At 37.9% G+C, this 23,265-nt stretch overlaps 1 protein-coding gene across 1 annotated transcript in view; it reads left to right on the top strand.

Annotated features, from left to right (window-relative positions):
• TENM3 (teneurin transmembrane protein 3) overlaps positions 1 to 23,265 on the top strand; it is a 2,279,939-nt gene that overhangs the window by 2,128,520 nt on the left and 128,154 nt on the right. Inside the window, exons 12-13 of the mRNA XM_050789940.1 lie at positions 2,582 to 2,704; positions 21,062 to 21,276. Coding sequence (XP_050645897.1) covers positions 2,582 to 2,704; positions 21,062 to 21,276 — 338 coding nt within the window. The remainder of the gene's footprint in view (positions 1 to 2,581; positions 2,705 to 21,061; positions 21,277 to 23,265) is intronic.

The raw sequence follows: 23,265 nt of genomic DNA, 5'->3' as shown, positions 1-23,265 counted from the left end.
ATTTGTTGCTGCTATGCCAGAGTATGTCTGTCAAACATTTTACTCTATGCAAAACTAGCTCCCATTGTTTTGTTCAAAACTTGGTGAAGCATCTGAAACCCTGAAAAATGTATGAAGTGATAAATGTTTAGCAAGTCAAACACTATGCAATTTAATGCAAAATGACACATGAAGTTATACCTGTTTACAAGATGACAACTTGTAAATTCAAGAATTCTATAACCTATATCTTAATCCATCAAAATCAGAGTTTAAGAGGACTTGCTGGCCAAGGATACCTTAAGCAGGGAGTGTGAGTATATACATTTATTTAAAATATACAGGGTAGATGTAGCTGTCTGCCTATTTTTGGTATCTTTCTTACTATAGCATGCTTTTATATCAGGTATTATTAACAAAAGAATGTGGACTGTTAATAGAAAATCGTAAAACTACCAAATTTTTGAAGTTTAGTTAATTACATATAGTAGTAGTAGACTTTCAGTCAACTGCTTTTCAGACAGCGTTATAGTAAAGCAGTCATTCATCAGCGATTAACATGTTCTCCTCTCTTAGCCATTTATGCATTTGTTTTCTATGTATTAACTTTTTCTCTCAATTACTATATTTTTATCCACACAGTGTTTTCTTAGATTTTTAAAATCTCAGAAAATAGAATATTCCTAACTTTAATCCATTTATTTGACAGATACTTATTGAGACCTACTAGGTATCAGGCACTGTATCCTTATATAAAGTTATGTCTTACAAATGAGACACAAAAGTGTACTAAAATAGTCTTAGAATAAACACTTCACCCAGTCAGGGTGTGCGGGATGCACAGGTATTTCCCTGTCAGAGAGAAGCATTGCAGACAGAAGGGACTGTTTATTGAGGGGTGCCATGGTCTAGTCAGGTGACTCCAAATAGTTCAGTAACCTGGATTCCAGACGAAATAAAATACCTCAGCAGTAAGAACTGCCTAGCTTTGTGCCAGCTCTCCTTCATATGCCCTGTCTAGAATCTTCTGGCCCACACCTTCTCACCTGAGCTTAAATTAAATAAGGTAGTTGTAACAAACCTCCTTTTAAAAGTAAACCTAATCTCTAACAATATCACATAATTTGTCCAAGACTAAATTCTAGACTGAAGATTGAACCAAAGTCTAACCAGCTCAGTGCCCTTACTTCATATATTGGGTCTGAAGGGCTTTTTGACAGTGGTAATCAAAAAGGTAGACACTGCTTTCTTATTCTTCCTCCATCGCTCTGGTGAATTCCAGTATATACAGTAAGTAAAATAATGTCTAAAAATATCAAAAAAGTTCTCTTTCATGATACGGTAATATGACCATCACTGGGCTTCCCTATAGATATTTAACCTTCCTTAGGGGTTAGTCCCTAAGCTATATTCTGTGCAGCACAAATGAATAGTATATTAGGTGAATATAACAGTGACATATGTTTCTAAATAGTGTCAATAAATTAAGAAAAATAATAAAAAGTGTATTCATTTCAAATTATGTCTGGAACTTAAAACTTAACATTTATGGTTGTATACTCTTCTAGTTATTTTTAAAAAAATTTTTAAATAAAGCAAACTAGTAAACACAATCATAAATTTTAATAAATTTATTAAATATAAATTTATGAAATTATTTTACCCACATCAGAAACTCACTTGAAATTACCTGACACATATGCATGCTTTTTCATCTGTACCATTATTAAATTGTATGTCAATTCAAAAATTACGGCCGGGCGCGGTGGCTCAAGCCTGTAATCCCAGCACTTTGGGAGGCCGAGATGGGCGGATCACGAGGTCAGGAGATCGAGACCATCCTGGCTAACACGGTGAAACCCCGTCTCTACTAAAAATACAAAAAACTAGCCGGGCGAGGTGGCGGCGCCTGTAGTCCCAACTACTCGGGAGGCTGAGGCAGGAGAATGGCGTGAACCTGGGAGGCGGAGCTTGCAGTGAGCTGAGATCCGGCCATTGCACTCCAGCCTGGGCGACAGAGCGAGACTCCGTCTCAAAAAAAAAAAAAAAAAAAAAATTACTCATCCCAAGTTTAGAATATTCAAATTTGATTATATTTTGTACAGCTGAATTTCATGTACCAACAAATTCATCTGTGAGACCAGTTTTTGCTTTTACCTTAACCTGAAGGTAGAGGATCATGGCTGTTAAGCATCTACAGGTGTTGCAGCAAAGTTATATAAATTTGCAAGTGACCTGTGGTCTAGTAAGTTTGGCAAATGCTGTTATACAGTGTTGTACCAGTTACTTAAAAAATGGTGAAAAATGGAACTCAGAGCCATTAGAGCAAATAATGATTGATTTCTAAGAGTTTCCTGGTACCAATGAACTGAATAGTATGAAATTGTTATTGAAGTGCCACCATATTGCACTGCATTGCTATGTAAATTATATTTGTTTGAGGAACTCCTTGTTTTATAATTTTCATTGCGCAGTTATCCTTGGTATTTCCGAAAATGGAAATTTTAAGTTAACCTGTGACTCTGGTTTTAAACATGCTTATGGATTGCTGTTGTAGCTGAAGGCAGCAGACCTTTAAACAACGTGTGTTTATTCCCCCCAGCAATGCATCTCTTTGGCCTCAACTGGCAGCTACAGCAGACTGAAAATGACACATTTGAGAATGGAAAAGTGAATTCGGATACCATGCCAACAAACACTGTGTCATTGCCTTCTGGAGACAATGGTAAGCGAAAGAATTATGTATCCTGTGTTTTTCTTTTAACGTCGCTTTTCTATAAATTTATTTTTACCCATGCTTACATCTAGTTTAGATGGAACAGGGAAGAGGTTTCGAAATTACAGATATCATCTTTGTATGAGTGTTTTTTTTAATAAATTTACTTGAAAGGTTGAAAATGCACATTTTTATTACAGGAATAATACGATTTTCTGCCTTCTGATTTGACGGCTAGGCTTTTCTGCCCTTCCCTTTTGCAAGTGTGTATTGAGTTTTATTTTTTGTCTGCAAATAGATTATAATTCAGTGTATCATCTCTTACATTACCTTGGGTATATTAGGTTTTCTTCATTCAACTTGTGTGTGGAGTTGGAACACTATATTAATTTTATTAGAAAAGCATTTAAATGCAAAACACATTAAAGGATTATAATTTATTGACCTTTTCTCTGGTTGCCCTTTCTCTAAACCTTTAAGAATTTGCACTTTGAGCTAACAAAGATTTTGAAATCAATTGGCTCTGAATTAAAAATGGAATTTAAGTGGTTAGAGAATTCCATTTTTTCAATATAAACACTTAGAAAAATTTATATATACATCTGTACACTTACATTACAGATACTTTTATGTTGTTTATGTGTGTGTGCACATGTCTTGCATTGGTATCCTCTGACTTTTTGCAAAATATCATAATACTTGATACCTCAGAGCAACCTGATGAGGACGCCTTTTTCTGTCATCTGATTAATAAATTATTTCGCTTTAGACACTCCCCTAACTCTTCTTCCTCTTCGTTTCTGATCTCATACGTTCGTGTGCAGCTTTGGCATTGATATGTCTATCCTCATGTGGCTGGTTTCTTTGCAAGACTAGAAAGAAATTATTTCACATGTAATGGACATATATGCTGCTGTGTTCCATGTCCCCATTTACTGTGATGAATACTTTGCACACTTTTTTATTCTTTTTTTCCATCTTCTGTTTTAGTAATAATAATACTTTATGACACTTCTCTTTCTCCTTAGGGAGGTTGAGGAATTTTATGACATTCGATTTTTATAATAATAATGAATCTCCCGCCATATGGAACCTTTTTATATAAAGTTCTGCATGTTCCAGAAGAACTGTAAGCTGGTGTCTGACATGTCACCCACCTAACATAGACAGTGGCAGTCACTGTAGAGGGGGTTAAAGAGGGTTGAAACTATAGATGGGAAATTTTAATTACATAAATTTCAATTACCTTAGTTTTTTTAATACATTAATAACACACATATGAACAAAATGAGTAACTACACAGAAATTAAAAATATTTATTTTTGGTTTGTATTGACTGAAATTTAGACTGTCTCTTAAAATGCATGGTTCCTGTGAAAATGATCAAATGGTACTTATTAACCATGCATGTCAGGAACTTTTTTACAGACTGAACAAATTGTAATTATACCAGAGACAAAAGCTTATTATGGATATTTTATTTATTTTACAACATCTTAACCTTTTGTTATGATTAAAATGAAAATAGAGTTTGGCTAATTGGTTTCACAGTCTTTGAAAAGCATGATACTGAGAAAGCTGTGGACTCAGAGGCTCCCGCAGCCTGGGTGCTGGCTCCCCGTGTTTTGCCAGGGAATGCCTCAGCTCACATCGGCACTCCCCAGCTCACAGAAGACTACATTCAAATCCTTGCCGCTTCACCTGTTTACTTTGTAACTTTGTGCAGGGTGCTTAGTTACTCAGATTTGCAAGAAAATTTAGGGCAGCTCTGGAATGGGCTGCCTAGGATCTTATCAGTCCCAGAGGTTTGGAAGAACAAAGAACATCACATGAATATGGCTTTATTAGTAGAAATTTCTATAAAGCTGGAGTCCTCGAAAACAGTGGCTTTTCAACTGTTGACCGTGACAGTGCAATAAGAAATACATGTTACACCAAAGCCAACATGTACACACACATATACATATGTATCTGAAATATGCTTCCCAAAATAATATTTATCCTTGGCTTATAAAATGCATCCTGGAATTTTCCATTTTATTTTATTGTATTTCTCATTTTTAACAAATGCCACTTGCAACCCACTAAAATAATTTCATACTTTACAAAATATTGTGGTCTGTAATTTCAGAAGTACTGCTTTGGTAGCCTCCTTCTCTAAGAGGGACTGAAGTTCCCCCAGATGATCATAGAATTCAGTTGTATACAGTTCTGTGCACCTTTAGAGCACCTGTATGTACATATAAGCGAAGTACTTTCTTCCTAGATGTGTAAAAGTCTCCTGTATAGGGAATGGTTAATGGAAGCCCCAGAATCAGGTAAGTGCACTAGAGAACTGCCAACTGGACTAGGGGATTTGTAGACATTTCCTGGCATGGAAAAGCTGTCCCTGTCTGGGCTCTGACCTTGTCACAAGAGTGACCTAACTATTAGTTACTTGCCGTCTTTATTATTCCTTGAATAGCCCCCAAAACCCTAAATTGTAAGGAATTCTTGTTTCTGCTTTTCCAAATACAAGTTCTTAGTATCTCCTAAATATAGTACTTAAAGACCTGAGGCACAGGGAGTGGACAAGAACTCTATTTACAATGAGGGAGGTACCTGAAAAGCACTGGTTGTAGGCTCCCGTGATGAACCTCAGTGTCCATGCACCACCACCCACTACTTAAATTTTACATACTATCCAAGAAGCAGATCACATCATCTCTTTAGAAATTCTAGGAGATTACAACCCTTGAGAAAGCTTTAGAATTCTGAACAAAGCTCGCTGGGAGAATGAACTGTGAAAAGCATAGTGTGAAAATTATTTCACAGCTTCTAAATGTAATTCTCTTATTTATGCAGTCCTATTTTACTCTTATTTTGTAAATATAATTCTAAGGAACAATCATTGTGCTAAGGGTGCAGTAAACTCCCTGCTTGCATTTAAGTTAACACTGAGCCAAAGCTTCTAAATGGTATTTAGTACCTAAAAGAAGAATTTCTAGTATATGCCATCATCTTTTACTGATTATTCCTGAGACCTTCTTTGCCTACAGATTTTAGAGATGAGTTATCAGAAGTGTAGGGTCTTAGACAAAACTGATGGAAATGGACAAAGTGAATAAAGAGGTAAGAATGAAGTTTGTAGCTCAAACACTGGTCTCTGTCCAGAAACTAAACTTATTCCCCTGGCCCAAGGAATTAATTTAGCCTAATGTACTGGAAAGAATCACACTGTCCTATACTCAAGTCCTGGCTCCTTCGTTTATTTACTTTGTAACGTTCAGCAAGTTGCTTCACTGACTTCTTTGGGCTTCAATTTCTTCACATGTAAAGAGGGACTAATAGTACCTGTCTCCTGACTTTCCAACTTCAACAGTCGGCAGCCCTACTATCCCTCACAAACTTCTCCCCCCCGTACTTCTCAACAACTATTTCAGATCCTCCTGCTGTACTCAAAACCCTCTCTCCATAGAGGACCTTGCATTCTATTAAAATAAAATAGAAACTTGGAAGGGAAACTCCTGATTTTCTGTAGACACATCTTTATTCCTGCATGTATGTGGATCTGTGCTTCTACCTTTTCTCCCCATATTCCAGGTTCATTTTTGCATGATGGGTCCTTTCAATTCCATTCTCTCTCTTCAGAATGTCCTCATTCTACTGATCCCATCCAGTCAACACTGGAACATTCCAGTCTTTCACATCTTGGAAAACAATAATCTCTTGACTTTGCCTCCTACTGCCTCTCTCTTCTACCAGCTTTCTTTTTGTTTATTTTTTTATTTTATTTTATTTTATTTTATTTTATTTTATTTTTGAGACAGGGTGTCACTCTTTCATCCAGGCCGGAATGCGGTGGTGCAATCACAGCTTGGCTCATTGCAGCCTCGACCTCCTAGGCTCAAGTGATCCTCCCACCTCAGCCTCCCAAGTAGCTGGGACTACAGGCACATGTCACCATGCCTGGCTAATTTTTGTATATTTTGTAGACAGTGCTCCACCATGTTGCCCAGGCTGCCTTGAACTCCTGAGCTCAAGCAATCCTCCTGCCTCAGCTTCCCAAAGTGCTAGGATTATTGGCGTGAGCCACCTTGCCCGGCGCTTCCAGCCTTCTTGAACATAGTGTGCTAGGTCACTTTGATCACTTCTCTGCCTTCTGTTTACCCCTCTTACAGTTGGGCCTTCACAGTACTCCTTGCTCATGACCGTCCTCCTCTACCTTTACCACCACCGAAACGGATGTCTCCAGAGTTACCCATTGCTTTGTCAATAGCATCGGTGTAACCTCTTTATTCTTTATCATGTTTGAGTTTTTGGAACCATTTAATAGTTAACCTATCCCTCCTGTTGAAATATTATTTCCCTAGCTTCTGTGATACCACATTCACTTTGACTTTCTCCCTGACTGTTTTGGCTATGATACCTCTGTTTAGTTGACTCACCTCCCGTCTACCTGATCCCTAAACACTGCTGTTTCTCAGGACTCTGCTCTTCACAACATAATCACTCTGGATTCTGTCACCCACTTTCATGGCTCCAGTTACATTCTCTGTGTTCCTAACTGTCAAATCAGAAGTCCAGTGTCTCTCCTCAGCTCCAGATCTCAACTACATAAAATTATACAATTGTCTTTGGAACATTTCCACTTGGGTGTTTTCTGTGCATCTTAAACTCCACATGTCTAAAACAGAACCCATCAACTACTTTAGTTATCTGTTACTACATAACAAACCATAACAAAACTCAGTGGCTTAGAAAGCAATTTGTTATCATCTCTTGTGGTTCAGTGAATTACCAGGTAGTTCTTGTGCTGTTACTTAGGACACTGCAATTGCTTTCAGATGTCAACCAAGGTTAACCAAAGGCTCCACCGAGCTGGAAGTCCAGGGTAGCTCATTCACATGGCTGGCAGTTACTGCCATCTGTTGACCTGAGCTCAACGGTAGTCACCAGCTGGGGCACCTAAACATGGCCTTCCATGTGGCTTGGGCCTCTTAGAACATAGCAGCTGGTTCTGAAGAGGAATATCCCAAGAGGATATTGGGAGCACTCCGAGAGACCATGACAGAAGCTACCAGCTTTGTATGACCTAGCAGTGGCCATTCTAGGCTGTCATTGCCATCACATTCTGATGGTCAGGAAGTCAGCAAGGTCAGCCAAGATTCCTGGGGAGGGGAATTAAACTCCTCCTCTTGACTAGGGACCTGTCGTGCCATTGCACAAGGGCACGTGGGATGGAAGATACTGTTGTGGCCATGTTTGGAAAATACAATTGCCAAGCCATCTTTCTTTTCAAATTTACCTCTCTTTCAGGGATTTCTGTACAGTACCTTCCCATATCCCCCTCCAGTTTTGCTTTTTGTGGTTTTAGTTACCTGTAGTCCACTGTGGTCTGAAACTATTAAGATACTTCGAGAGAGAGAGAACAGACCACATTCACTTAACTTTCATTGCAGTATATTGTTATAATTGTTCTATTATTATCTTTTTCTTGCCTAATTTATAAGCTATCATAGGCATGGATGTATACAAAAAAATATAGTAGATAAAGGGTTTGATATTATCCACAGTTCCAGGCATCCACTGGGGATCTTGGAACATAGACCCTACGGATAAGAAGGGATTCCTGTATTAGGAAATGGCCCCATCGTTCACTTCATCGCTGGTCCAGAAGGCCCAGTGATTGGTTCTCCTCTCTCATCTCCCATATTTAGTCAGTCTCTAAGTTCCTTCAACTCTGACCCCATAGTATCTTCTGAATCCTGTTTTCTCTCAGCTGGATATAGTGGCCTCCTGTCTGCACTGTTCGTCTTCAGTCTTGCTCATCTGCTCTTCACACACACATCTGAGATACCAGTTCCTTGCCTAAGCCCTTTCAGTGACCTAGATTCTGGTCAGAAGTCTTTAAATGACCTACAAGGCTCTCCACAGTCTGACTGTGCATCACACCATAGTGTAATGTAAAAACAATATCACACAGAGATAAAGAGTATAGACTTATGAGCCTCACCACCAGGTTTTGTGTCCTAGTTCTGATCATTAATGCCTGTGCTACTTGGGTTATATAGCTTCTTTGTGCCTAAGTGGTCTCATCAATTAAAAGGGACTAATTTTCTTCATAGAATTGTCTTTGCTCTTGAGTATTCAATGAAAATATACAAAGGTGTAAACATACAATGGTGTATAGTACATAGTAAATGCTTGAAAACTGTTTATGGTTATCACTAGTACTATTTAATGCATCTCATCTAGTCTCATGACTAGACTATAAGGCAAGGATCCTGTCTGTTCTTTCACTGCTGTATACCAAGCCCTTGGCACAGTTCTGGCATGTAATAGTTGCTCACAAAGTATTTGTTGAATGAATGCGTGAAAATAATACAACTAAATAATATGATATAAAGTATATGAAGGGCCATACATCAAGTATATGCAAAGTACTAGTATAGAATACTGGCTAAGAACTGAAGCTCTGCCACTCACTGGGTGCCTTTAAGCAAATTACCACTCTTACTTCCTGTTTCTTTATAGGGTATTATAAAGGTTTACAATGAGGTTTGAATCAGATAATGCATGCAGGGTGCCAAGCAATGATTGGAACATGACAGCTATTCAATGCATGTCAGTGATTGTTTGCTCTTCACTCCATGATTCAAGATGATGCACTTGTAATTCATAGCAAAATTTTAAGAAGACACTTCTCTAAATCAGCATCGGTAGTATCCTCTAAAGCAATAATGGAAATCCCCATCATTTGTTATTTATATATGGTTATTTGAATTTTATGAAAGCAATATTATCTTTTTTTGAATGCATAGAATTTATTCATTTTACATTTATTTAATGAGCACTTATTATGTGCCATGCACTGAGCAAGATTCTGGGAATACAGCAGTAAAAGCAAGATGATCACAGCTGTTGTTTCCAGAGCATGTGAATTCTAGGCTGGACAGGAATCGAGCGAGTTGTTACAATGAATTAAAAAATCTCCGTTAGGGAAAAGCAGAGTGTACGCTGACAGAACATTTCAATACCAGCTTGATTTCTAAAGGAACAGTAAGACAAGACAAATGCCCAATTTCAGCACAGGATAATTTCAGATAATAAAGACTGAAAGAAAAGGCTATACATTTCAGTCGGTGTAACTAGGGCAAGTGACTTCTCCAATCAAAAGAACTCTTTTTGTATGGATACGAGTTGAAAAACTACAAATATGTGTGTATGTGTATATGTGCATATGATTTGTGCTGCTTAAAATAATTGCAATTGCTTTTAACTGTTAATTTTTTTTTTTTTTTTTAATTTTTGGCACGATCTCGGCTCACTGCAGACTCCACCTCCCAGGTTCACGCCATTCTCCTGCCTCAGCCTCCCAAGTAGCTGGGACTAAATTTTACATTTTTGATCATCGTGTATCAACTTTCTTAAGTACTAGACAACTCTAGAGAGTTCGATTTGATAGCAGGTTGAAGATAACATGTGAATTAGAGAAATGGAGCTGACAGGGCTGCAAAAGCACTGAGTTTTGTTCAATATTGTTCATAGTATTTGTGTTATTACAATGTGTAATAGCTCCTTAATTAGATGCTGTATTGATTTTGTCCATTAAGCTATGTTTGCAGAGTAGTTATGTCTTATTTCACTTAGCTTGTGATATAACACTCTGTATCCACAATGCTAAATTATGGCATGTGGTTGTTTATAAAAAGATATGTTCTCTCAGAGATCTCAAAGTCAGGGTATGAATCCAAGGTTAGGTCATAGAATTGGAGGGTGGGCTATTGATTGTCTATAATGCTTAACCTTGCTTCCTGATGTCTTAATTATTAGTGCCTCTGTGGGATTTAAGATGATATTATCATTGCCTTCCACAACAATTGCAGTTAGACTTTGACAGTGAACTTCTTTTCTGCCTTTCCATTTCAGTCATGATAGGCTTGTTTACTCACATCATAGGCAGGTGGCAAATCCATGATATGTATGGCAGACAACTTAGCATTTTGTAATATTCACTCATTTTTCCAATAGCACAAAATAATTTTCAAACAGATGCCAAACCTCCTAATTACCAATATGACTTTAAATCTTCTGTTTTGTCCTCACAGCATCTGTGGTTGTAAACTATTATTTATAAAACATTTTTCAGTTCAAAGTACTTTTTAAAAGGCATTATTTGAAAAACTTTCACTCCACTGGTGTGTTTTCATATGAACTGGGTATCACATAAGAAGGAGAGGAATAACAATAGCTTTGTGTATGTGGTCTCTTTATGTTTTCACACTCTGACAACTGTCTTTTAAGACATTAAGACTGTTGTGACACATACTTACTGATGAAAGAAAAAAATCACAGTTAGTAGGTGAAAAGACTGCTAGTGGCTCCCACATTCAGGCACAACAGGACACGCTGAAAAAAAACCTTCAAGATGATACCCTATTGTGTTTGAAGACATGGTACATTTCATTCTTTCTGTGAAGGCTTTAATTGGTTTGATTCCTAACCCTCAAGCTTTGAGTTTAGAATAACTGCAGGGCACTCTGTTGCCCTGTCTCTATTTTTTCCTCCAGTTTTCCTCCTTTTTCTTTTAGTAAAACCTACAGACAACCTTAGTGTTTCCTATGATCATTCCCAGGTTCAGGCTCTAGGGCTTTATGGATGTAGTGATCTCAGTAAGGGAGGATAGAGAGCCCTAGAACTGGCCTTTTTTTTATTTCTTCTGAAGCCAAAGTTTTCTGGAATTCAGGACATGATGAAAGACTCCTGTGTCCAGGCTTTTATCTAAGAGGACTGATGAGCTTCAGAGGAAAAGGTTGTGCAAGTATTTACAAGTTTATCAAACTGTGTCAATGGCCCACTGACTTCCAGGTGTGTTTACCATCAGTAAAGAGCATTTGAAAATGCTAACAGGAATGAACACACTTGACTTGGCCAAATGAGAGAAGGGCTGTGATTTGAAAAGCAGCAGTGCAGAATTTAAAGACAGAGCCCCTTCACAAAACCCTAGTGTGCTGATATTCAAACTAGAAGCTTAAACAGGAAGGCTGTACTAATCTAAGCTGCCATATCAGTGGACTTTGCAGAGAAAAATCAGTGATGTCCTTATATTTCTACATCACTAATTAGAATGAGAGGTCAGATCTGCAACTACCTTTTAGAAAAGACACATTCTAAGACTGTAATTCAAAATAAATTCATTCTAAATAGTGTAATAACTTGAAGCAAATAGAAGTTGACAGGCACTTTAGAGATGAGATTCATATTTCATGGGAAAAGCTAGAATACATCAGTGGGCTTCAAACTATTTTGCTTTTGTGACCTCCTTAAACAAAATAGCTATACAAATTTAATTTTTTTTATTTTTTGAGATCATATGTTTTTCAAAACCTATTTTCTTCTATATTAAATTATGCTTACAATTATTAGTTGTACACATTTGACTGAAAACAACCTAATTCTTATGTAAGTGTGTTAAAGATTTTGATAATTTGAAACATAAAAAGTGAAAATGTATTGAAAATACCTCTCTGAGATGAATGGGAACTTTTTTCAAATGCTTTATATATTCATAGATGAATATTCCTTATAAGAATAAAGCAAAATTCAGTTTCAATTCTAATCTTGTTTTCCTTTCTTATGAATATAAACAAAAGAAATCTTGCTACAACATAAGTGGCAATGGAAGAATTTTTTTTAAGTGATGCTCTTCAATTATTTGACATTCTTATTAGTCATATGTCAAAAATCACATTGCGATCTATTTCTAAAAAAAAATGTTGTCTATAAGCTGCCAGTTCTATCACATTTCTCATAAAAGCGAAGAATCAGCAACTAACTACTTTGAAAAAGACTTATTACACTGTTTTTAGAACCAATCCTTTCCCGGTTTCTGTGTAGGATATCAAAAAAGACTTTACCAAGGCTTAGCAAAATACTGCTAATTTGACCTGTTATTCTGCTACTTAGTGGCACTTTGTTTAATCTGGTATGCTTAAAATGTGGTGAAAAATGGAACTATTGCTCATATTAATTCACCTTTGATATTATAATTTTGTAATGCTTTCATCGTATTAGAGGAAGATCTCATTTTATTACGCTTTATCATGCCTCCCAGATACCGTGTTTTTTACAAACTGAGTGTTTGTGGTAGCCCTGCATCAAGCAAGTCTGTCGGCACCATTTTTCCAACAGCACGTGCCCACGTCATGTCTCTGTGTTGCATTTTGGTAATTCTCAAAATATTTCAAACTTTTTCATTATCGTTAGATCTGTTACGGTGACCTTCAATCAGTGATCTTTGATGTTGCTCTTATCATTGTTTGGGGGTGCCAGAAACCACACCCGTAGAAGACAGCAAACTTAATCAATACATGCGTGTGTGTTCTGACTGCTCCGGGACCAGCATCCCCACCATCTTTCTCTCCTTGGGCCTTCCTATTTCCTGAGACACAACAGTATTGAAATTAGGCCAATCAATAGGCCCACGGTGGCCTCTAAGTATTCAAGTGAAAGGAAGAATCACACGTCTCTCAGTTTAAGTCGAAAGCTAGAAATGATCAAGCTTAGTGGGGAAGGCATGTCCAAGATGAGATCGGCTGAAAGCTAGGCCTCCTGCGCCAAACACTTGGCCAGGTTGTGAGTGCAAAGGAAAAGTTTTTAAAGGCAATTAAAAGCACGACTCCAGTGAGCACATGAATGATAAGAAAGCAAAACAGCCTTGTTACCGACAAGGAGAACATTTGAGTGGCCTGGATAGATGATCAAACCAGATACAACATTCCCTTAAGCTAAAGCCTACTCCAGAGCAAGGCTCTCTCTTCAGCTCTGTAAAGGCTGAGAGAGGTGAGGAAGCTGCAGAATAAGAGTTTGAAGTTAACAAAGGTCGGTTCATGAGGTTTAAGGAAAGAAGCCATCGCTGCGACATAAAAATGCAAAGTGAAGCAGCAGGTGCTGGTGTAGACGCTGCAGCAAGTTATCCAGAAGATCTAGCTAAGATCACTGATGAATGTGGCTACACTAGACAGTAGATTTTCAGTGTAGATGAAAGAGCCTTACACTGGAAGAAGATGCCATCTAGGAGTTTTCCTAGCTAGAGAGGAGAAGTCGAGGCCTGGCTTCAAAGCTTCCAGGGACAGGCTGACTCTGTTAGGGGGTAATGCAACTGGTAACTTGAAGTTGAAACCAGTGCTTATTGATCATTCCTAAAATCCTAGGGCTGTTAAGAATTATGCTAATTCTACTCTGCCTGTGCTCTATAAATGGAACAACAAAGCCTGGATGACAGCACATCTCTTTACAACGTGGCTACCCAATATTTTAAGCCCACCATTGAGACCTACTGCTCAGAGAAAAAGAGTGCTTTCAAAATATTACTTCTTATTGACAATGTGCCTAGTCCCCCAAGAGCTCTGATGGAGATGTACGAGGAGGTTAATGTTTTCATGTCTGCAGACACAGCATCCCTTCTGCAGCCCATGGATCGGGGTAATTTCAGCTTTCAAGTCATATTTAAGAAGTGCGTTTTGTAAGGCTATCATAGATAGATAGTGATTTCCTGTGATAGATCTGGGCAAAGCCAATTAAAAACCTTCTGGAAAGGATTTAGCATTCTAGATGCTATTAAGAATATTTATGACTCATGGGAAGAGGTCAAAAGACTAGCATTAACTAGAGTTTGGAACTGGATTCCAACCTTCATAGATGACTTTGAGGGTTCACACTTCAATGGCAGAAGTAACTGCAGATCTGGTGGAAATAGCAAGAAAACTAGAATTAGAAGTAGAACCTGAAGATGTGACTGAATTGCTGCAGTCTCATCATGAAACTTTAATGGATGAGGAGTTGCTTCTTATGGATGAGCAAAGAAAGTGGGTATTTGAGATGGAATTTACTGGTGGTGAAGAAGCTGTGAACATTGTTGAAATAACAACAAAGGATTTACAATATTATGAACTTAGTTGATAAAGCAGTGGCAGGGTTTGAGAGGGTTGACTCTAATTCTGAAAAACTGTGAGTAAAACGATATCAAATAGCATCACATCCTTCAGAGAAACCTTTCATGGAAAGAGTCAATGTGGCAAACTTAATTATTGTCTTTTTTTTTTTTTTTTTTTGAGACGGAGTCTCGCTCTGCCGCCCAGGCTGGAGTGCAGTGGCCGGATCTCAGCTCACTGCAAGCTCTGCCTCCCGGGTTTACACCATTCTCCTGCCTCAGCCTCCCGAGTAGCTGGGACTACAGGCGCCCGCCACCGCGCCCGGCTAGTTTTTTGTATTTTTTAGTAGAGACGGGGTTTCACCTTGTTAGCCAGGATGGTCTCGATCTCCTGACCTCGTGACCCACCCGTCTCGGCCTCCCAAAGTGCTGAGATTACAGGCTTGAGCCACCGCGCCCGGCCAATTATTGTCTTATTTTAAGAAATTGCCATAGACACTCCAACCTTCAGCAACCACTATCTTGATCAATCAGCTGCTACCTACACTGAGGCAAGATCCTCCACCAGCAAAAAGATTATGACTTGATCAGAGGGTCGTTAGCATTTTTTAGCAATAAAATATTTTTAAATTAAGGTTGTACATTGGTTTGTAGAAACCTATTGGCTGGGCACAGTGGCTCATGCCTGTAATCCCAGCACTTTGCAGGGCCAAGGCTGGTGGATCGCTTGAGTCCAAGAGTTTTAGACCAGCCTAGACAACATGTTGAAACCCTGTCTTTACAAAAAACACCAAAAAATTAGCCAGACTTAGTGGTGTGCACTTGTAGTCTCAGGCACTTGAGAAGCTAAGGTAGGATGATCACCTGAGCCCAGGGAGATTGAGGCTGCAGTGAGCTGAGATTGGGCCACTGCACTCCAGCCTGGGTGACAACTTTTGAGACCCTATCTCAAAAAAAAAAGGAAATAATGCTATTGCACACTTAATAGACTGCAGTACAGTGTAAACATAACTTTTTATGTTATGGTAAACCAAAAAATGTGTGTACCTCACTGTATTGTGATACTTGCTTTATTGTGGTGGTCTGGAACAAAATGTGCAATATGTATGCCTGTATATGCTGTAAATATATCTATTTCATTAGCTCATTTAATTTATGGGAAATAGCCACCATATAATTTACCTGTCGGAGCCAGTACTTACTAAAATCAAATTTACCATTTTTTTGTTTTGTTTTGTTTTGTTTTGAGATGGGGTCTTGCTCTGTCACCCAGGCTAGAGTACAGTGGCACGGTCTCAGCTCACTGCAACCTCTACCTCCTGGGTTCAAGTGATTCTCCTGCCTCAGCCTTCCAAGTAGCTAGGATTACAGGTGCCCACCACCACGACCGGCTAATTTTTGTATTTTTAGTAGAGATGGGATTTCACCATCTTGGCCAGGCTGGTCTCGAACTCCTGACCTCGGGGTCCACCTGCCTCAGTCTCCCAAAGTGCTGGGGTTACAGGCGTGAACCACCATGCCTGGCCCAAATTTACCTTTTGTAGAAAAAGTCTGACTTATTTTTTCAGTTCAAATAAATTAATCTACATTTTGTTAGAACCTCTCAGTTCTGAATCCCTGCTCTAGGTAGATAGGTAGCAAGATAAAGCACAAATCCTTGTCCTTACCTTGACAGCTGGAATAAATAAAGCATCATTACATTTCATGTTTCTTACCTTCTTGCTGTGTTGTGGGTAGTCATGAAAGTCTTCTGCAGTTGAAAAGCATCCTTTGACAGTGGTTGGGGTGGGTGATAAGTTCATTAAAAAGGTAATCTCTCTTTCTTGATACATTTGACTTCAAAGCATGCCAGTAGTCCGAAATACCCCATTTTAAACCCCACATTTTGCCCTTAATGGAGCTATGTTAAGCAGAGAAAGTCGCTGAAGCCCTACCTTGGGTTTATGGTGTCTTAAATAAAAGAAGCTTCACCAACAAAAATACTTTTAATTTTGCCTTTTTCTGGCATACTGGAAGTTTTATGCTGCAGGACAATGAGTCATGGTAGTATTTTGGGTGTGTAAGAGCCATACCTTTCCTTTGTAAAGAAAGTCAACACGTGGGTGTTATTGAGGTTCTATTAATAGAAATTAATTTCCTACCCCATTCCTTATTGAAAAGTTTCAATGTTTCCTAGGGATATGGCTACCCTTGTTTAAAGACCCCTGGACTAGATGACCTCACGGATACTAGAACTCGAAGATTCTGTGGTGTTATGATTAATTAGGGTTCTTTTCGTTATGGGAGGAAAAAATCATCGCAACTACTATCCCATTCAAGCACACTCTACCAGTCTTGGTTCTTTTGTTTTACAAATGAAGAACCCTCTTTTTCTGGAAAAGAGCCACCTGTTAAATTAGCTATGTATGGGACTAATAGGATAAATAGATATGCTTCCCGACACAACAATGTATTCACATATCATTTCTGTGGGAAAGATTTTAACCTCCCTCAAAATTAATTTGTGGAGAAAGCAACAAGGCAAGAATACCTGGCTTATTAAACGGCTTTGACATAGTGAAACCTGAAACCCTAGAAATCAGAACTTGGTTACCATTACCACAGCTAATGCTCTTGGGTAAACATAATGTTTTGGAAAAAAATGCTGAAATTAGCACCAGTTTATGAATTTATGCTTCCCAGTTTCAAAGCACAGATATGCTATTAAAACTCAGAAAACCATTAATAGCAGCAATAGGGTCAACCCAAGAGAGTAGATTACATTACATACGCTTCAGATAGTAGATCGAACTTATTAATGAAAATCAAGTATAATAGCCTAGAAATGTATATACTTGATGAATGAGTATAAATATAAACTATATTCATATTGAAATATGGTATGTATACTAACATCTTAGAGGGGAAGAGAGTAGCTATTCTACTCAGTACGTTAAAATTAGTTTCATGTAGAAGTCAACCAAAAGACAAAAGCTTATGAGGAACTTATGAATTATAACATAAAGAGTATTATGTTATAGTATCCATGGCAGTTTTATAAATTTTATCAGCATAAAATTTATAAAAATAAGTATAAACTTTATATCCTGAAATTGTATTCTCTAGGGTGTTTCAGGGACTTAATATATCTGATTTTATGTGAACTAGACAAATAAATTTAAAACTTAGTAATTTAAAATAATATTTTTGTTTTAATAAAAAGCAAAGATTTTATTGAGGATTATATACAACGGATAGTTTTGGAATTCTGCAGACCTTGATTTCAGTCTTGACTCCATCAGTCGCTTTGGCCACATCATTTACTTCTCTGAGCCTTAGTTTCCTCATCTCAAAATGATAACAACCTCATAGGTGAAACTACCTGTCATATTGTAGGTTCTCAGTAAAGATTAGTTCCATTTCTTTCTCCCCTGAACCTTCTCAATAAAAGTTCCTTGATGACAAATATAGGTTCATTTGCAGAAGCTTCCTAAATGAAAAGTAGAAATTGGTCTCAGATAATTAAAAATTTCTGAGTAAAGCAAGATAGATGTCTGTTTAGATAGAAAGCAAAATAATCTCTGGGTAGTAGCATTATATATACTTTTTCTCTTTTTATTTAACTATATGTTCTAATTTTGCTTAAATAAACAAGTATTACTATTGTAAAATAAATACTTTGAATCCTATGAATGATCTGCAGTTTATAATCCAAGAGTTGATGTGTGGAAAAATTACAGTGATTACTATAACTCAATTTGGAAATTTTATTCCTTAGGTCATTTTGTATTACTGAATTGGTTTAAGAAAAATAGACCTGATAGCTACCATGATTGTCAACACTGAGAAAGAAGAGAGGAAGTGAGATTATAAATAATGCCTTTTTACTGAGTTTTCTTGTACAACCCTCTTCTGCCTCATACCTGGGTTATTGCAACTGTGTCCTCACTCATCTGTTCATTTCCAGGCTTCCCACAGTTACTGCACAGTAATGCTCTTGAAACAGTGATTTCATTTCACCTTTAGCCTGCTCAGAACCTTTAATGGGTCTCCATTTAGCTCTAGCGGTCCTTCACCACTGATGGTACGTGTGTCATGTAGGATGCAGTAGTCCAGGTGGAAAGCAATTGTAACATTTGCTAGTGATGTACCCTCAAACCTCACATTTATCTCTAAGTGTGAATTTTTTGTGAATTGCTTCAGATCCTGTCGGCCATAAACTGCGTCTGTGATTGCAGGTCATGTTCCTTAGTAATCTTCAGTTCTGTTTCTCTTGATTATACACACACACCCCACCACCACACAAGAATAAGTGTGTTTGAGGCATCGAAATGCAATTTACCCATAATCAGTCTTCAAGTATCTATTTTAAAAGCATACCATAAATGACATGCACAGTAACAGAATGCTAGTAAATATATACGTCTTCAGGGAGAAGAGTGTAATAACACTCTTGATAGAGTGAAAATACAAAAAAATCACTAGCATAAAGTATAAAGACCATATTCTTTAACCTGGTATTCAAGGCACTCCACAAACAGATGTCATTTCCCTTCCCAACCTTATCTCACATCCCTCCCATGACAAACCCATTCAAACCTCCTGAGAGCCAGACACTGCGGCTTGTGTTTGATGCCCCAAACCTCATGGAATCCTTATAACAGTGCAATGATTACATTACTCTCCCCATTTTCTAGATGACGTTTAGTATCTTGCTTCAGGCCACACAGCTAATTGTTGGCAGAGCCAGGCTTCAAACCCAGATTTGTCTGACTCCAAAACGAGTTTTCTTTATCTTATTTTCTGGCCAGATGGATTTCTCTGCTGAGCACCAACCTAACACCTCTCAAGTTCCACTTGCATGCTTGTGATGGCGATGTTTATCCCGACTCAGAAACCTTCTCCTACCTGTTCCTCAACGTTTACTGCCAAACTTAACTCCTGTGAAATCTCTCAGCCACCAGCCTGCAGTGATAGTGCCTTTCTCTGACCCCTACTCAGGGTCATACTGCTTTAGGGTCTCACTTAATTTATCAGTTTGTGGGTGTTGTCTCCCCAACCAGGTAATTACTACTTGATGGCAGAAGCTTTGTAAGTCAGATCAGATAATCTCTAAGATTCTACTCTTTGGTTTATGTTTCTTTTTTTAAGTCACCTACAGTGCTGCCGCTAGCAGACACTCAGTAAAAATGAACTCAGTGTTAAAGTAATAATTCTTCACAGAGAGTTAGAAGACTCCCTTATCACTAAGATAAGATAGCTTACAGCTCTCAGATTAAAATTACATCCTCTACGTTTTGAATTAACAGTTTAATGTTTAAAAAAAAAAAAAGACAAAGTTGGTAGTAAGTCAACTTTGTTATCACTTTTTTTTTTTAAGAGACGGGAGTCTCACTATGTTGCCCAGGCTGGACTTTAACTCCTGAGCTCAAGTGATCCTCCCCCCTCACCCTCCTGTTGTTGTCACTGTAAAAGGGCTGAATTGATAGAAGATAATTTGCCCAGTCTCATTCTGTTCCTCAGCCTCCTGGACCCGTCTGCATAAAAGACAGTGTGGTTATATTTCCGCTTATGGAAAATTGCAGACATTCTACCGTGACCCCCATCAGAGCAACTGAGAAAGAACCTTGGCAAAGAGGGAAAAGGGGAACATCATACCAAAAAGAGGAGTCTTGGATCTGTTTTCTAGAAGGAGGCCATGCAGGAAGAGAAGAGATGCTCTTTTACCAGGTGGCAGGGATCCAGGGAGCAAAGACGTTTTGTTCCTATGGATCAAAGATCAGTGTGGTCAGAAGTAACACAGCATGTCCACTGAGACTACAAGTGAGTTTGAAATGAGGGTCAAAAGAGAGAGGAACAGCCTTCACCAAAAGCTATGTGAGCACTTAAGCTGACCCCTCCTTCCTTTCCCCTCACAATGCCCCAAGTACCCCTTCCCTACCTCTCTGCCAGCTTCTGGTGTTTTTCATTCATCCTAGTATGTCATTTAGATAGAACTACATGAATCCGAGCCATTGATTGGTTTTATTGTTTGCTTAAGGATTGATTTAGAAATCTCCATAATCCATTCTGCCTTAATTTACACTTTGCAGTGTTATAATATGTTTAGAATGACTGATAAGTACCAGACCTAATCTCTCCCAAGAAATAACAAGACACATAATTTGTAAGATAATTACGTTTCAAGTGAACAGAAAGACTGTAGGTGTGAAAACAGCTTTAGTAATAGCCATACCTTGGGGAAGTCAAAGGGATTTTAACTTAACTATCTTAGGAGCTAAATCAGAATTAGTAAAACACCAATATCTAGCAACGGAAGCTTTTAAAGTGCAAATTTTATGAGAGTACTTTATCAGAAGACGAAATGGCTTGAGCATTTAGTAAAAATAACTTTTTCAAAAAGTTTAAAAACCTTTTTTGTTCTGTTTTTTAAAAAATGTTTTGTTCTTCATCACTGGATCTCTTACATTCAGGAAAATTAGGTGGATTTACGCAAGAAAATAATACCATAGATTCCGGAGAACTTGATATTGGCCGAAGAGCAATTCAAGAGGTTCCTCCCGGGATCTTCTGGAGATCACAGCTCTTCATTGATCAGCCACAGTTTCTTAAATTCAATATCTCTCTTCAGAAGGATGCATTGATAGGAGTCTATGGCCGAAAAGGCTTACCGCCTTCCCATACTCAGGTAAGGCTAGGCTTTCTCATCAATAAAATAAAAACTGCTGCTTGCATTTTTTGAAATTAGTATCTTTCTTAAGCTCAGCTGTTTGGTTAACTGTTCGGCCACTTTGGAACTGACTTCCTACAGTAGAAAGAATTTTGAATGTAGGTTACTTGTTCTGAGGTTTTTGAATCAGTAGTGGGAAGAACAATATTTTCTTCCTGATTTGACTGTTTAAAATGTACTGAATTTTGTGAGTCACTTAATGAATATTGAGCATCATCTGAGCACCCAGTAAAACACCATGGATTTTCCAAGTGTTTTACAAAGATTCTATGATAATTTCAGATGATCTTATTCCTTTCATGTAATAGATGCATAACATATTCATCTCAAACACGTATTCATTCTGTTCAAAATGTAATTTTTTAGTTTATGCCAGATTTACTCTTAGTAGAGAAATTATGGGAACATCAACATAAATATGATGACATGAGCTGTATCAACTCAGGCACTGTTCCTCATCTAAAATGGTGACGCTGAGATAAAGAGGCAAGAGAGCTTTCAGAGATAACCAAGTATGATCATATTCATGTGGTACGCAAAACAATTCAGATATCCTTAATATCAAAGAACTTCAAAGCCATTTCCCTTGCATAAAAATCCCCTCACAACAGCAATCACAGATGGAGAACTACTGTCAATTCCACAGCCTTTTTCATAATCTAATACAGTACTGGGTCATAGTATGTAAATTGGAAATTGTCACTTAATATAGGTTCCGTCATGTCTAAGAGAAGTTTTTTGAATTACCCACCATAAAATTGGAACTGAGACTTTCCCCAAGATCAACTATTTTGTTAGTAAGTAGAATATCAAACATGTAATAGTTGATTAATTAAAATTGACAGTTGGATGAGCCTAAAGTTATATTCGATCATCAATTTATTTGCCCAGAGGATTTCATGCTGATTTAGTGTGATTTATAAAATAAGGACTGGGAAGTTTTCATGTATGCTTTATATCATATAATTTTGTGAGAAATACTTCTTCTATAACCTAGGAACATAAATTATGAAGAAAAGTTATCACATATTAATAAAGAAATTATATCTTTAAAGAAAGATGAGTAAGAAGATTTCAACATGCTTTTTCTAATATAATTGTGGATTTACTTCATATACATATGTGAATTTTTATGGCGGTGAAATTTCTGAATATCAGGCTTTAGTGTATTCATTTTTCCTATTTAATATTTTTAATATATTATTAAAGTAAATTCAATTCTTATGGATTGTATACTTCTTATAATGTACTAACGCCCAATTTTAAATTTTGTATTTTTGTTTGTTGGGGTTCTGGTTTTTGTTTGTTTTGTTTTTTGTTTGAGACAGGGTCTCACTCTGTCTTCCAGACTGGCGTGCAATGGTACAGTCTCACCTCACTGCAGCCTCAACCTCCTTGGCTCAGGTGATCCTTCCACCTCAGCCTCCTGGGTAGCTGGGACTACAGATGCGTGTCACTGCACCCGGCTAATTTTTGTATTTTTTGTAGAGATGTGGTTTCACCACATTGCCCAGACTGGTCTTGAACTCCTGGGCTCAAGCAATCCGCCCACCTCAGCTTCCCAAAAGACTGGGATTACAGGCAGGAGCCACCGCATCTGGACCAATTTATTTTATTTTATTCTATTCTATTCTATTCTATTCTATTCTATTCTATTCTATTCTATTCTATTCCATTCCATTCCATTCCATTCCATTCCATTCTATTCTATTTTATTTTTTATTGTTTGAGATGGAGTTTTGCTTTTGTTGCCCAGGCTGGAGTGCAATGGCATGATCTCGGCTCACCGCAACCTCCGCCTCCCAGGTTCAAGTGATGCTCCAGCCTCAGCCTCTCGAGTAGCTGGGATGCGCCACAACGCCCAGCTAATTTTGTATTTTTAGTAGAGATGGGGTTTTTCCATGTTGGTCAGGCTGGTCCCAAACTCCCAGCCTCAGGTGATCTGCC

This window comes from Macaca thibetana, chromosome 5, assembly GCF_024542745.1.
Source record: "Macaca thibetana thibetana isolate TM-01 chromosome 5, ASM2454274v1, whole genome shotgun sequence".
In the NCBI taxonomy this organism is placed as follows: Eukaryota; Metazoa; Chordata; class Mammalia; order Primates; family Cercopithecidae; genus Macaca; species Macaca thibetana.
The sequence above is the reverse complement of the archived record's forward strand: the minus strand, read 5'-3'. Positions and strand labels throughout refer to the sequence as shown.